Source organism: Saccopteryx bilineata, chromosome 3 (assembly GCF_036850765.1).
Source record: "Saccopteryx bilineata isolate mSacBil1 chromosome 3, mSacBil1_pri_phased_curated, whole genome shotgun sequence".
Taxonomy (NCBI): Eukaryota; Metazoa; Chordata; class Mammalia; order Chiroptera; family Emballonuridae; genus Saccopteryx; species Saccopteryx bilineata.
The window spans coordinates 76659716-76675454 of NC_089492.1; the positions used below are offsets into that span (position 1 = coordinate 76659716).

A 15739-nucleotide genomic window follows, 5' to 3' on the forward strand; every position below is an offset into this window, starting at 1 on the left:
CTAAGGTCCTTATTCTAATGTTTTCATTATTTTCCTAATAGTTTGTTAGGAACTAGTTTTGTGTTGCAAGTTATGTGAACCTACCGATTGAAACCATTTTCAATAGCTTACATTAAAATATACATATATTCTTCAAACTAAACTTGGGTCCTAGCCCAAATTAATAGAAACAAGTAAGGTGTGGTCTTCAGTAAACTCTTGTATTTGACTTGCAAAGCATGGGCAAGCTACGTGGACGTATGTAATGACAACCCATAATAATTCTATTTCACATTGTTTTAATTTCTAATTTACTCCAAAATAAAGCCCCTCTGTCCTCAAATTCCCATTGTTACTTAGGTACCCATTCCAATTATTTTTTTTAATCTGTTGTTCCAAATGTTCTCAAAAATGTTTCACAAATATCTATGCCATTTGGAATATAATTACCTCATTTTATTTTTTCTCCACAGAAACTGCCTCATTCTTTTCTGGGGGCTTATTTTCCACATCTATTAAGTAAAGAAAATAGTATCTACCTTCCAAGATTAGCAGAAGGATCAAATGAAGTTAGCAACAAGGGCACTCTATAAATGATAATACATTGCATGTTGGGTAAGATGGAAATTCATATTGTACAATATCCAACAAGGAGTCCTGATGCAAGGTGGGCAGTGTCCTAAATGCTGAAGCCCTCTATCTGCAGCAGTTGACAGAAGTGTGTTGATGCTCACGAATTTATACGTGCTTTTCATTTAGAGCAATGGTAGTCAACCTGGTCTCTACTGCCCACTAGTGGGCATTCCAGCTTTCATGGTGGGCGGTAGTGGAGCAACCAAAGTATAAATAAAAAGATAGCTTTAACTATAGTAAGTTTTATAAAGATTTATTCTGCCAAACTTAGCAAAAATCTGACATAAAGTACTTGGTAAGTAATTATTATTATATGCTTTAACTTGCTGTAACTCTGCTTTATAAATTTTATTAAGTAAAGTTACTTCCCTACTTTATAAATCACCATTACTGTGGAACCGGTGTGCAGTTAGAAAATTTTACTACTCACAGATACAAAAGTGGGCGGTAGGTATAAAAAGGTTGATTACCCCCGATTTAGAGTGTTCTGATATTTTCCATCCTCTTTTTCCTTTCAGAACGTGAAACACGTATTATTAAATACACTTTCCTGGGTATTAGCACCTGTGTTTCTCTGCTCCGTGGGGCTGATTAATTCAGTTCTGACCCACTTTTCACAGTCCCTGCCCCCCCCCACTTGACCCAATCATGCATCCAATTTACCAAGAATGTGTGTTTTCCACTAGTTTTTAAACTTCACACAGGAGGGAGAATGGTATCTGCAGACATACAACTAAAAATTTACCACATGAAATACTACTTTTTTTTTAGAAGAAACTTGATACTGAAAAAATCATCTTATGAGAAAAAAATGTTTCCAAGTCCACATGACCTGCTAACATTTTAACCTTTCTGTGCATGCGACAATGTACTTCTTTAACAAGGCAGTTTTCATTATTTACCCCAAGGTAAACCACTTATCCATGGATTTCCCATTTAGAAAAATAATGATAAGCCAGTGTTTCCCAAAATGTGTCCCAAGGGGAAGATGCTCAGGGTTTGGCAAGCCTCTGCAGTCCAATAAATAGTAAATGGTGCAATTTATACTCACTCCTTAGAAACACAACAGACCCTTGATGTCCATGATCAGTGACTTTTTTGCAGGTACATGGGTGATGTACTTACTCTTCCAATTAGTCTATATTGAAATATTTTCAAACTGTAAAACATCTGTCTCTCTGTTCCAAGCTAGAATTTTCCCAAGTTGTTTAGCCACAGAGTCCTTTTATTTATTTTATTTTTAAAGTTTTTATTTATTCATTTTAGAAAGGGGAGAGAGGGAGAGAGAGAGAAGTGGGGGAGAAGCAGGAAGCATCAACTCCCACATGTGCCCTGAGCAGGCAAGCCCAGGGTTGCCTGCTCGAACCAGCGACCTCAGGGTTCTAGGTCAATGCTCTATCCTCTGTGCCACCACAGGCCAGGCAGCTACAGAATCTTTATCTTACCCTTCTGTTGTCCCTCCAATGGCATAAGCAAGCAGGTCCCGGAGTTTACAGTAACTTGGCGCTAGGCATTCCCATACATCCAAAGAACAAAAAATGACTTCTTCACCAAACACAAGTACAGCTGGTCCCTGCACCACAGTGGAGGGGGAAGGGAGAGGCAGACTCACATCTCCATTTCAGCCACGTGCCAGGCAGAGGTGGAAGGTGACGTCATTGTGTGGCCAGGGCAGCTTTCTGCAACACACGTCAATGTGTGTGGCCAGCCTGTGCCCGGCCCTCTGAATGGCAGCCAGGTTCTCTTCAGTATAAAAGGTGCCAATCTGAACAGCCTGGTGACCCTCAGAGACAGAAGGTCTCTGTCCTCCTCACACGAAGAGATAAGTGACACACAGCTTCCTGAGCCAAAGGGGAAGCTTCTAGCTCGCCACACACAACAGTACACCATGGAGGTCAGCTGCGCAAAGTCACCCCAGGAAGCAGCTCTCTGAACTACCTGGCTGTCCTGGACCGAGGAGGAGGTGGGGGGCGGTCAAAGTTACTGTGGGATTTCAGGTCCTCCAACAAAATTTCACTAAAGCTTCCTTTCTGAAACCACAAAGGAAATGCATTGCCATGCATGTCTTGATGCAGGTCTCTGGGCTGTATTCAGTAACAATAGACTGTGAGAGAACAATGTCATCACAACTGTATTTGAGAAGACCAAAGCATAGAGATGTTAAGTAACTCGATAAGGCCACACAGCTAGCAAGTGGAGAAGGCAGCACTCCAACCCAAGACTGTTACATCACTCCACGATCTGCCCAGAGGGAACAGCTGGTTGGGGGAAGCCCTGTCCTCTCCCTCTTACTAAAGAGCCTATGACAAAGATCACAGTAATGAACCAAAATTATCCTGTTTGCAGGGTTTTTTTACACAATATTTCAGGGCACACAGCCTTTTAAAAAACTGGATTCCGTTTAGAACATCAGTGCATTTTTGACATTCACTGATTCTGACTAGCCATGCCCAATTAGTCCGAACTCAGGGAGATTTTACTTCTGCGTAACCTTCCATTATGACAAGAACATGAGGAGAGCACGTGTGTCATGGGGACAGCGCATTCTGGAGCAACATGCGGGTAGGGCCCTTGTCATTCTTGTCACCTCAAGGTTCCCTGGGGTTCTGCAAGATGCATGAAACCCCCTTATATGTTACTGCAAAGTTCTTACCCTAGAATGACAGTCTTTTCTTCAAGACTCCAGAGTCGAGCCTCTTGGCTCCACATATAAACTGTCACTCTGGAGTTTTCAAAACGGTGTCTTCAGCGAGGGTTGGATCACTGATTCCGCTCGACAAATCTCAGTTCTATAGGATGGCCCCTCCCATCCAGTGGGTGGGCCACTGTTTGCCAAGTTCAGTGATCTAATCTCATCCTTGACTAGCCATTTAGGAAGTAACCTCCTGGCCAAACCATACCTCTTCTTCATACAAGTTGTTTGACTACACTTGTCATAGTGTCTACATCACAATCACATCTCAAATTATGGGAGCCTCAAAAGGTCTCTCGGCAGATCTGATCTTAGGGCTAAAAGAAAGGGGGGCTCTGAGTCTCCTTCTAGACAACGTGGCAGGAATTCATTGACTTGAACAGACATCATTTCAAGTCACTGACACGGCTCGTTTTTTCCATGCAGATCTTATGCTCTGATACCTCACAGCACAGTGGGGAGGGAAAGGCTCTCCTTCTGGGCCGCCAGCCACTCTCCAAGTGGAGGACCCAGCACTCTGGCTGCTACGGGAGTATTAAGGAATAGGCTGGGCAATTGGAGAAGTCAAGCACGTGCATGGCTATAGCTCTCTCTGGCTCCATCTCACTGGGAGGCGGAGGAAGCGAACACCGGAAAGGGCTTCTTTCCACTTTCTCTCCTCTTTTCTCTAACGCTCATGTGATGGATAGCGGACTCTAAGGTCAATGAGCAGTAAAATCTAGGTGAAGGAGGGAAGGCCCTAAGTAAGGGCTGAGGGTATGTCACGTCTCCAGTCTACTTCACCGGAGGCACCACACAGGGCTGCTGGGCACCCCCTTCACAAGGAGATGGAGCCTGTTTCCCACGGTGATCACCTACTGAATGCACATGCCCTGTGGAAACCACACAGGGTGGGGGGCCTGGCACCCATCTGACTGCAGACACAGGTGCACTGCTTCTACCTGCGGTACAGGACTAAGGAAGAACTTTCCAAAAAGAGAAGTTGATTGGCAATGAATGGCAGATCACTTGAGAAAATTGTGACTTTTTTCTTTCCACAAATCTAAGAGAGTGAAGTAAAATCATTCCAGCCAGACCCAGGGAACTAACCCAAGAGGGTGCTAACTTGGGGCTGGCAGACCAGGGCACTAATCCTGGCCTCACCTGTCCCGCCCCCAGCCACAGCTGGACACGACACTTCACCTTCATCATCTCCAGTGAGGGTATTGGGTTGCCAGATAATGTCTGTTTCTCTTCTAGTTCAGCAGTGAATGGCAACTTTGTCTGGTATCTTAAGCACGTGCCTTTTGCTGCAGCCAACACAGACCATTTGCAAGACACATACTTGTTAGCAAATTGGAATTCAGTGTTTGCTGCACAGCCCTTGCCAAAAGCTTCTTACAGTCATCTGATATTCAAGAGATAGTCTAATAGCCGTGTTCGCCATCCCTCCACGGATTCCGTCCCGTTAATATTTACTGAGCATGGAAAGTGAGAGCTCTGACATCTAGTATCTCATTTAAAAGCCTTTCTTCCCAGTTTTTCAGCAGAGGAACTCTGGATAGAATGCCTAGCCGTCCTGCATGTAGAGGTTTTTTCCTAAACGTGTTATCCTAGTAAATTTTCAATCCCTTCAGAGATTCACTGGTTCTGGTCCCTGAACTAATCCACAGCATTGCAGGGAGTCCTGGGCCTCATTATCTCAGACCCATACCATGTGGCCTTCACTGACTAACAAGGTATTATAGAAGCTTTTCTCCATTTGACATTGTCTTTGTGCCTTTTTTTTTTTCTTTAATTCTGGTTAAAGATACTGTTTATGCTGCTACTTACTATTTCTTAACATAAGGGCCCAGGAGGGTAGTCAGTTTTCCTTGGGGGGAGGGGGTTAGGGTGTAGGATTGCACCACTGAAAATAAATGTGTAAGCTGTCTTTGGTCAGAAACTGAAAACCATACCATGCGATGGTCTCTTCTTGTCTCATTTAAAGCCTATATTTGTGTCCATTACAGTAACCCAGCTATGCATCTCAGATCCTTACTAGCATTTACTCCTGTTTCCTTAGCAATCCTGGATCCTCCTGGAATTAAACAGGCACATAAACCCCAAATAAATATAGAGACAGTCCAGTGAGTAAAAGTCCAGTCTGTGGACATGAGCAAGGCTGCTACCTGTGACCACACTGTTGCAGTTGTGATGTTTCATTTCTAGGTCAGCTTCCTCAGTTGGAGAAGGGGGCCACCCTGGTTCCCAAGTCAGACTGTCTCATGAGATCCTCCTGCCTGTAAGCCATTCAGTTCGGTTCCTGGCTCCTAAGTAGTCAGCAAACATTCATCTGCAATAACGTTATTTTGGAACCCAACGTGTCTTGCGTTTCATTTCCACTCTTTTATTGATTTTACTGGTTTAGTCTTGTTTCTTCTGATTCACTGTTCATGGTCCATTCACCACCCCTCACCCACTCCTGGCCTCACTTTTCTTAGATCCCAAGTCTATGGTTACAGTCACAGCCGGGCCAACTCCCCTCAATATGTTCCCCTCTTTCTTTCCACTGTTCACCCATCTGGCTAAACCCCACCCCTGCTGAACCCAGCTGTCTGCTTTGTCTACAAGAGGCAGCATCGCATAAGGCACAAGGGTGCTAGCTGTGGAGTTAGACTTCCCAGGGCTCAAGCCCTGGCTCTGCCACTCAGACCCTGTCTATCTGTAAGTGGACTGCTTATCGCATCTGTAAACAGAGGATCATGCTAACAATGCTGGATGGCTCATGGGTATATAATCAAACCTAAAGGAGACTGTACACTTAGACTTGTACGGACCACCATGGGCTCTCAATAACTAGAATTCTCTTTATTGTCATTACTCTATGCACTGGCTGATGGAAGGAAGTTGGGAAACCATATTTCTGGAACCATAAGCACCAGATGGGTCCTTGCTTGAGTCTGGCTACTCTGTGTGCCTCCCTAATGCCCTCAACACTATGTTGTGCCTTCAGCTCCACTTCAAATCTCTGTCATTCTCAGCAACGTTCCCTCCCACTGTGTGGGGAAATCAGAGGCCATCAGACCAGTACCACTTCATCTGACCCTCATGCTATCTATACCTGCCCAGACCTGCACTCTGTCTCCACCTTCACTCTAACTCAGTGGGCAAAGGGCTCGTGCTTCCATCAAAGGGGAAGCAACCCCTGTCCTTGTGGTCCAGATCCCCTCCCCTATGTCTTTTCCAAGGACTGTCATCCTGAAATGATCTCTCTTCTCTCTGCATCTCTAGATCCTCCCTAAGGTGACCCCCAATGATCCTGGTGTTCATGCCCTCGAGTATCACCTCCCCCTATATGTGGCTGGAACCCAGGGCTCACTTCTAACCAATAGCAAAGATGATAGGTTTACTGCTCCTGTGCTTATAGTGCATTATATGAGACCCTAGTTCACTAGCAGAGGGGTGGTAAGATTCTCCCTGCTGGCTAGATGCAGTAAGAGGCCGTGTCCAGGAAGTCCATGTGACAGAGCACTGCGGAGTAGGAAGAGGGTCTCTAGGAGCTGAAGGCAGCTTCCAGGTAACAGCCAGCAAGAAGTTGGGACCCTCAGACCTACAGATACAAGGAAGTGAACTCTTCTGAAACCCGAGTGAGCTCAGAAGGTACTCCCCGCCCTAGTCCAGCCTCCTGATGAGAACACAGGCAACTCGACACCTGGACTGCAGTGAGACCTAGCACAGACCCATTGAAGTTGAACCCGGATTCCTAACCCACAGACACCCTGACAACTGCTGTCAGTCAAAAAGTTTGTGGTACTTCGTTACCTTACAATAGAAAACAAAGATGCTTGCCTTCTACCAGATATTCCCATCATGCACCAGAGTCTACTGGATCCTGTCAAAAACAGTCTAGATCATATTCCCTCCAGATGCTCCCCTTCTCTCTGCTCTCCTTTCCCACAAAACTTGTAAAAGAGTTTTCCATACGCCTTACTATGTCCTCACCTCAATTCACTCACTGCTCAGCCCACACGGGTCACACCACTGGCTTCACTTTCTTTTGCCAGGGATACCAACAAGTCCCACAATAGCGAATCTGAAGAAAGATAGATGCCTCTATCTTATTCAGTATCCCAGCGGTATTATTCGGTTCCATTCCAGGTGCCCCATTTTCAGAACTATTTCTTCTCCTGGCTGCCTGGCCTTCGCATTTTCCAGTTTTCTGCTGTTTGCGGTTCTGTTGGTGGTGGTCGCTGCCTTCTCTCCCCACACCCACACCTGCTGCCCGAGTGGTGCCGAGCCCCAGGGTCCGGCCCGGGCTTCCCTGTCCTGGCCTCTCTCACTCACTCCTCATGTCTCAGCTTCCAATGACATTCACATGCTGGTGACTCCCAAATGTTTCTCTCCAGCCCTGGCCTGTCCCCTCGGCTTCACATCCCATGGCCATCTGCCAAACTGCAGTTTGCACCTGGATGTCTAACTATCATCTCAGATGCAAAATGTCCAAAGTGGCATTCTTTTTCATATCCCAAATCTATTGTTCACCCAGTTTTCCCAATTACAACAAATGGCTCATTTAACCAACTTTCACATGGGGCCTCACCTTGGATTCTTTTTCCTCCGTCCACCCCCTCACATCAATCAGCAAGTTCGCGAGGCTCAACTGTCACAATAGATCCTGACTCCCTCCTGTCAACCTAGAGCACATGGCCCTCACCTCTCATTTGGATGACAGCCACCCAGCTGGCCTCCTGCTGCTCCCTGCTATGCACGCTCCTCCAAATGTCATGGCCTTTCAAAACCCCAAGCCTGGCCCTGGCCGGTTGGCTCAGCGGTAGAGCATCGGCCTGGCGTGCGGGGGACCCGGGTTCGATTCCCGGCCAGGGCACATAGGAGAAGCGCCCATTTGCTTCTCTACCCCCTCCCTCCTTCCTCTCTGTCTCTCTCTTCCCCTCCCACAGCCAAGGCTCCATTGGAGCAAAGATGGCCCGGGCACTGGGGATGGCTCCTTGGCCTCTGCCCCAGGCGCTAGAGTGGCTTTGGTCCCGGCAGAGTGACGCCCCGGAGGGGCAGAGCATCGCCCCCTGGTGGGCAGAGCGTCGCCCCTGGTGGGCGTGCTGGGTGGATCCCGGTCGGGCGCATGCGGGAGTCTGTCTGACTGTCTCTCCCCGTTTCCAGCTTCAGAAAAATACAAAAAAAAAAAAACACACAAAAAACCAACCAAACCAAAAAAAAAACCTAAGCCACCTTATAGTCCTTTACTGCTTAAAATGTTCCCAAGTTTTCATACTCTACTTTCAAAAGGACTGCCAGGCTCTGTGTTGCTGGCCCCGACCTGTGTGTCCCTAGCATATCTCCAACCCACCAAGTTCCATCACACTCATCTCTTCCTCATTCCCACATCAAGATTTTTTTAATTGTTACTCCTTCCTGAAAGACCTTCTCAAGCTGTATAGGGACATCCCTCCTCAAAGAGGTCTTCCCCATAGCAGCATTCTCTTCCTCCAGGACTCCAATGTCCCACTATTTCCCTCTCTCTGTATATCACTTCTCAAGCACCCGTGTTTATTCACCTGTCCATTGACTGTTACTGTGACTCCTCTTACCAGATGTGAGTATATGAAGGTGCTTACTTCTAGAATACCACCTGGCACAGCCTGACCAGGTGGTGGCGCAGTGGATAGAGCATCGGAATGGGATGCGGAAGACCCAGGTTCAAGACCTCGAGGTCGCCAGTTTGAGCACGGGCTCATCTGGTTTAAGCAAAAATTCACCAGCTTGGACCCAAGGTCGCTGGCTCAAGCAAGGGGTTGCTCAGTCTGCTGAAGGCCCGCGGTCAAGGTACATATGAGAAAGCAATCAATGAACAACTAAGGTGTCACAATGCGCAACGAAAAACTAATGATTGACGCTTCTCATCTCTCCGTTCCTGTCTGTCTGTCCCTCACTCTGACTCTCTCTTTCTGTCTCTGTAAAAATAAATAAATAAATAAATAAATAAATAAATAAATAAATGAATACCACCTGGCACATCACAGGTGCTCAATAAATACTTGAATAAGTGAATGCATAAGTGTATACACACACACATATACACGATATTGACATTGTTATATGCATTTATAATAAAAAGTCCTGTTACGTTCCATCAGAAAATCTCTTCCACCGCAATGACTAAAAGAGCAGTAAAAAACTTACACAAATTATACCGCAAACTACTCAATATAGACATTTCTGAAAAGCTGTGGGAAAAACCAAATCCTCATAAAATAAAACCTATGTTGAAAGAAAGAGTGTAACAGAAATGTGTCAGGCAACGCAAGAAATCCTTTTTGATAGCGTAAATTATCACACTGTAGGTATTCTGTTTTTGTAGATTTTTTTTTTTTTTTTTGCATTTTTTTTTTTCCGAAGCTGGAAACGGGGAGGCAGTCAGACAGACTCCCGCATGAGCCCGACCGGGATCCACCTGGCATGCCCACCAGGGGGCGATGCTCTGCCCCTCTGGGGCGTCACTCTGTTGCATCCAGAGCCATTCTACAATAGCACCTGAGGCAGAGACCACAGAGCCATCCTCAGTGCCCGGGCCATCTTTGCTCCAATGGAGCCTCTGCTGCGGGAGGGGAAGAGAGAGACAGAGAGGAAGGAGAGGGGGAGGAGTGGAGAAGCAGATGGGCGCCTCTCCTGTGTGCCCTGGCCGGGACTCGAATCCGGAACTCCTGCATGCCAGGCCGACGCTCCACAACTGAGCCAACCGGCCAGGGCCTGTTTTTTTTGTTTTTGTTTTTTTTTTTCCGAAGCTGGAAACGGGGAGAGACAGACAGACTCCCGCATGTGCCCGACCGGGATCCACCCGGCACGCCCACCAGGGGCAACGCTCTGCCCACCAGGGGGCGATGCTCTGCCCCTCCGGGGCGTCGCTCTGCCGTGACCAGAGTCACTCTAGCACCCGGGGCAGAGGCCAAGGAGCCATCCCCAGCGCCAGGGCCATCTTTGCTCCAATGGAGCCTTGGCTGCGGGAGGGGAAGAGAGAGGCAGAGAGGAAGGAGGGGGGGGTGGAGAAGCAAATGGGCGCTTCTCCCATGTGCCCTGGCTGGGAATCCAACCTGGGTCCCCCGCACGCCAGGCCAACGCTCTACCGCTGAGCCAATCAGCCAGGGCCCAGGACCTGTTTTTGTAGATTTGATCCCCCTCCTCCACTATGTTGGGTTTGCTGGGATCACAAAGCATAAATTATAATTAATTTTTCCATCACAAATCATGCAAGCACTGTTCAAACAACAAGGCATATCTTCCAAGTCACTACTCCTGTACCTCAATGTCACTGATGCCATATGACTTAATTCCAAACCCAGCTAAGTCCTATAGCCATCCGATGCAGGCTTTTAACAGGTCATGGTAATGAGTATGCTCATGGTCTGGATTCCAACAAGCAACTGTCAAAATGATCTTCCCAAAGGACTACTTGCTGAAAATGTCTCATTTCCAGAGCAGAGACTCCCAGGGTGGTTTAGGAAAGAAATCTGTGACCATGCCTGTTCCGAGGCTGTTCCAAAATGCTGGCATTTAAGGTTCCTTTGGAACTACAATTTCCTGCTTTGAGGAGCTGACTTTTATGCTGGTCCTTGCAAAAAAACAACTTTCTATCTATTAAACTCACTTGCTTATGTATTTTTCCTTCCTAATATACCGGTATCTTCTGATAACTCAGGTAAGCACTCATGCAGTTGACGCTGAGATCCACTGTTGAGAAAAATCACACCCTCCCTTCCTCCTTACCACTTGCTGCCCTCAAAACTTCTTAGCAACACACACTGTGCATGAACCTTGGCATGGTTTGCCTTGGCCAATCGCATGCCTGGAAGCCCAGCCAGTCAGTTGTGTAATAATAAACCCCTTATCTCCTGAAGATACACAAACCGAAGGATCTTGGTGCTCCAGGGCACAGGGACTTCGCTGGAATCCTCAGATCCTCAGATAAAACTCGAATTCATTTTCAATGCCAGATCCCCCACTCCACCCCAGTTTCCCCAAATTCCTCTTTTCTCTCTCTCTCTTTCTCGTTTGTAATTCTGAGCAAGGAAAAAAGGCAAAATGCTAAACAATGTCTAGTTGAAACAGGGGAGCGCAAGGGGCAGTGCCAACATTGCCAGCGAAATGCGTGCAGAAACCGCGGGCTTGCTGTGACTGCGCTGGGCTCACCAGTCGGTTCCCTCCTAGAGCCTGCGACCGACACTCGATAATTGTTCTTGGGTGGAGAGGGGCTCAGATGGACAAACAAGCTGCCTGCTGGTAGCAGTGAGCCAGACTAGCCCTCAAATCCAGGACAAGGGGACACTCCCGCTTCCTCGGGAAGAATAATATCCCACTCCTCCCGCCTCGCCTGTTCCCACCCGGCGCAAACCCATGCGTACCTCGTCCCAGCTCCAAGTTCCCGACCTCAGGGAGACAAGTGGCACCCGCACCCGCACGAGACCAGCCTTCGAGGAAGGGGCAGCGGCCGCGCTCAACGACGCCGAGATCAGGATGAGCAAAACCGGCCCTTGAGCAGCCCGCGTGCTTCACACACCCCTCCCTGAACCCTGTCCCCTCCCCGGGCCGTCCCCTCCCGGACCCCTGTCCCCTCCCTGGACCCTCCCCTCCGGCCCCCTGACCCCTCCCCAGCCTGTCTCCTCCCCAGAATCCTGTCCCCTTCCCAGCCCCCTATCCCCTCCCCGGCCCCCTGTCCCCTCCCCGGGCCGTCTCCTCCCGGGCCCAGTCCCTTCCTCGGGCTGTCCCTTCCAGCCTCCGGTCCCCTCCCCAGCCCCATATTCCCTTCCCTGCGTGTCCAGCTCGTGCCCCACACACACCTTCAACGCGCCCCGGGCCGGGCCCCTGGGGACCGCGCGGCCAGGGCCAAGGGGCAGGAAGCGCTCCTCGCCATCCTCGTCGTCATCGTCGCCGTCCACCACTTCAATGACCCCCTCCTCGTCCTCGTCCTCGTCGTCGTCCTCGTCCTCCTCCGCACCCCCTCGGGGCTTCTCCAGCACCCGCCCAAGCCCCCGCCGCCGCCGGCTTGCACCCTCCTCTTCCTCGTCCTCCTCGCCGAGCAGCAGCAGCACAGGCGACGCGGCGGCCCCGGCGGCCCGAGCGGCCCCGGTCCCCGCGTTCCGGGGCGGTGGCGGCGGCAGCGGAGGCCTCCCGCTCTCGGGCGCCGGGCCGGGCGGGTGCAGCGCGGGGCCGCCGCGGCGGCCGCCCAGGCTGGAGCGCTTGGCCAGGCGGCGCGCCTGCATGCCTGCCACGGAGCTGCCCCTCCGCTGCGCTCGGCTCTGCTCGGCTCCGCTCCTTGCGGTGGCTCCTCCCGCGGCTGCTGGGCACGCTGTGGCCGGCTGCAGGCTGCGGGCTTGCGGGCTGCAGCGAGACTACGGCGGGAAAGCAGTGGGTGTGAGCGAGTCGCGCGCCGCCACCTCCAATGCCGCTGCCGCCGCTCCGGAGCCGCGGGCCGCGCTGCGCCCCATGCGGCCGGCGGCCGGGCCCGCGCCTCTGGGCCTAGCGCGGCCGCTCAGGCGGAGCTGTGGGCGCTGCTACTGCCGCGCGCCCGCCACCCGCCTCGGAGCCCTCGGCCCCGAGCCGGCAAAACCCGGACTGGACGTCTCCGCGGCCCGCGGTCTCCAGATCCGGGGCTTCCGAGCGGCCGGGCCGACACGGGCCGCCTCCTCTGCTGTAGCCGGCGACTCCCTGTGGACGGAGGACCGCGCACCTCACTTCACTCAGGTTCTCGGTCCAAAGTCAGACTCTGAAGCAAGAGATTTGCCCCCGCAAGTTCGTGGGAATGATCTCTGCTGTGCGTGGCGTCCGCCCCTGTGCTTCTGTGACATCGGGGAAGATGGTCCCATCCGAGATTGGGGGCCAGTCCCTAAAATGAGTCATCAGACATCTGGATTCTTCCCTGGCATTGCATGCCCTGTCTGCCTCTGAGCGTACCCCTCCGGGCCCTGCCTGGCCAGCAGTCTGGGCCCAGGTGAAGCCCTGACTTTGAGCTTTTATTCCTGCATTGTCACCTAGGGTGCCTGCATACCGCAGCTACCTGCCAAGAAGCACCCCCCCCCCCCACACACACACACACCTTGTGTAGGCTGCTGGCACTTTCAGCTCCTCCTTTGGAGAAAGAAACAGGAAGGCCCATTCAAGAGTCCTTGAGTTTGTTATTTAAAAAGTTTCTTTTAGTATGAAGTGAGATCAAGTCTGGAAACCAAGCACATAACTGGTTTGCACTGTCACTTTCTGAGGATTTTTAGGTGTGACACAGAAAGGTCACTTGCCACTGTTTGGGGTTAGGCTATTTGGCAAGCTGTGCTCTTCACACTTACATCCTATGCCAAATTCCACCTCTGTGGATGAGGGCTGGGTGCATCTAACTCGCCCAGTACTCTGGGAAGCAGCGCCAGGAAGAAGGCCCTGCTCCCAGCACCCTTGCTTAGTGGCTGTTGGAGATTTTACATCACAGGCTCTGTGGGATGCTTGAAGGAGCTCGTTAAATACTCATTTATGGTGTCTTTTCAACTGTTGAGTGGGGATGATTACAAGAATTCTAAAATGAACTTCTTATTCTCCTTGAATTAGGTGAGCTCCCTGGTAGACCTGTTTAGGTCATGACACTCTCATGATGGCTATTTGGGCCCAAGATGGGATCATTTTAACTGCCTTCTCTCCAGTATCCCCAGAGGCAGTTGTCCACCCATAGGATCCACTGTTCTCCCTGGAATGACTCTGGAATCCATCCCTTCCCCTCCATTCCCAAACGTCCTGCAGTGTTCATGGCTAAACTTTCCAACAGCTCTCCCCCACCCCCTTCCTCAACCACATACCCTCCTCCGGCCCCTTCCACATACCAGCACCAGACCCATTTTCCCCAGACCCTTCAGATCATGGCATTTTTCTGGTTGAACTCTTCACTTGTAAGTATTCCAGTTAAAACTTCAGGGAGCTAGAAGGTTGAGCAGGGGCCAGCCAAGAGGTGAACTAATCGGACCTATGTTTGCAAAGAATGGAAAGGGCCACTGAGTGGTTTCATCCCAACTGCAAGGAATTTGGGGAGATGACTGCAGAGATGGGCAGCAGGGTCTTCCTCTGAGCAGAAGGATAAATAAAGATCAGGGCCAGGGCTTGGCTCGTGTGGTGGTGGACTGAGACAGGTAGGGGAATGCCTGAATCCCCATCCTGGCTCAGGAACTTACCAGCTCTATGTACTTACTCATCCTTTCTCTGTGTTTCAGCTTCCTTGTCTGTTAAATAAGGATAATAGCAGTCCCTATCTAATGGTGAAATTGTTCTGTAGGATAATGAGGTAATATGTGTAATGAGCTTAGAGGAGTGCTTGGTGCAGGAAGGTCTTGTTATATTCAATGTATTGATAACCATATAGGAACTAGGTAGCTTGGGAGGCTTTCAGAGAATAACAAGTTGGCTGTCTTTTAAGTAAGCTCAGAACCATCAATAACTACCAATAATGAGCTTTGAAAGCCCCACTACATCTTATCAAAGAGCTGTGGTCAGGCCAAGGACAAAGCTTCTCATGTCTGAAATTACCATAGATGAAAAGAAGTAAATGTCTTCCTACAAACTGATGGGGGAAGACATGATTGAGTCCAGGGCTGGTGTTCGTGGTTTATCAGAAGAAGTACTAATTTGCACCATTGTTCTTTCTTTCAGAATTGCTGTATATGCTTGGAAATTGGCTTGTTCTCTGTCTCAGGCCACCTCAGCAGAGCCCAAGCACCTCCCCAGCCCCTGGCCCCACTGGGCCTGAGAGCCTGCGCTCTGAAAAGGAGAAAGACTGACCTGAGTATTGGGACCATGATGTAAAGGCCAGTGTCACAGGAGAGGTTTGGCCGAGCTGGTCTGGTGAGAGAAGAGAAGGATCTGGATGGCCAGGGACATGCAGACCACTGAAGACCAACCTTGTAACAACAGAGGACATCTGTGGGAAGTAAAATCAAATGACCTAATTCATCAGGAATCACGAAATGTCCCACGCTAGGGGCTCATTAAACACTGCACCCATGACATAGGCTCTGAGGTCAAGCACTATCTCACCAGATCAGCCTTCCTTCCCTACACATCACACGCACATCGTTACTCCCAAACCAGGCACGCTTGCTACGGAGGGGCACCCTCTCCGTCAGTCATCTGATGGTCGGATTTAACACATCACCAAAACATTCGTCATGCATGTTGGCTATGTATCTATTGAGCCTGTGATGTCCCAGGCCTGATTCTTAGCACTGGTGTGCAGCAGTAAACAAAATAAATAACACTCACCACCAAGGTGACAGTAACAAGGAACACAGGCAAATTGTATGATTCCACAGGTGCGCCAAGTGCTCTAGAGGAAGTAAAGCAGAGGACAAGCTAGAGAGAGCTGCGGGTTTAATGTAAAGAAATAAATACTATATTTAAGACCTAATTAATATACTTAATTTATTATTCATTATAATT

The 15739-nt window shown here is 49.6% G+C and overlaps 1 protein-coding gene across 2 annotated transcripts in view; it reads right to left on the reverse strand.

Moving 5' to 3' along the window:
- Positions 1-12979, reverse strand: part of ZNF704 (zinc finger protein 704) — a 149129-nt gene extending 136150 nt beyond the window's left edge. For both annotated transcript variants that reach the window (XM_066266380.1, XM_066266379.1), the window contains exon 1: positions 12112-12979. In XM_066266380.1, the coding sequence (XP_066122477.1) occupies positions 12112-12534 (423 nt within the window). In that variant the 5' untranslated portion in view covers positions 12535-12979. The remainder of the gene's footprint in view (positions 1-12111) is intronic.
- Between the last annotated feature and the right edge of the window lie 2760 nt (positions 12980-15739).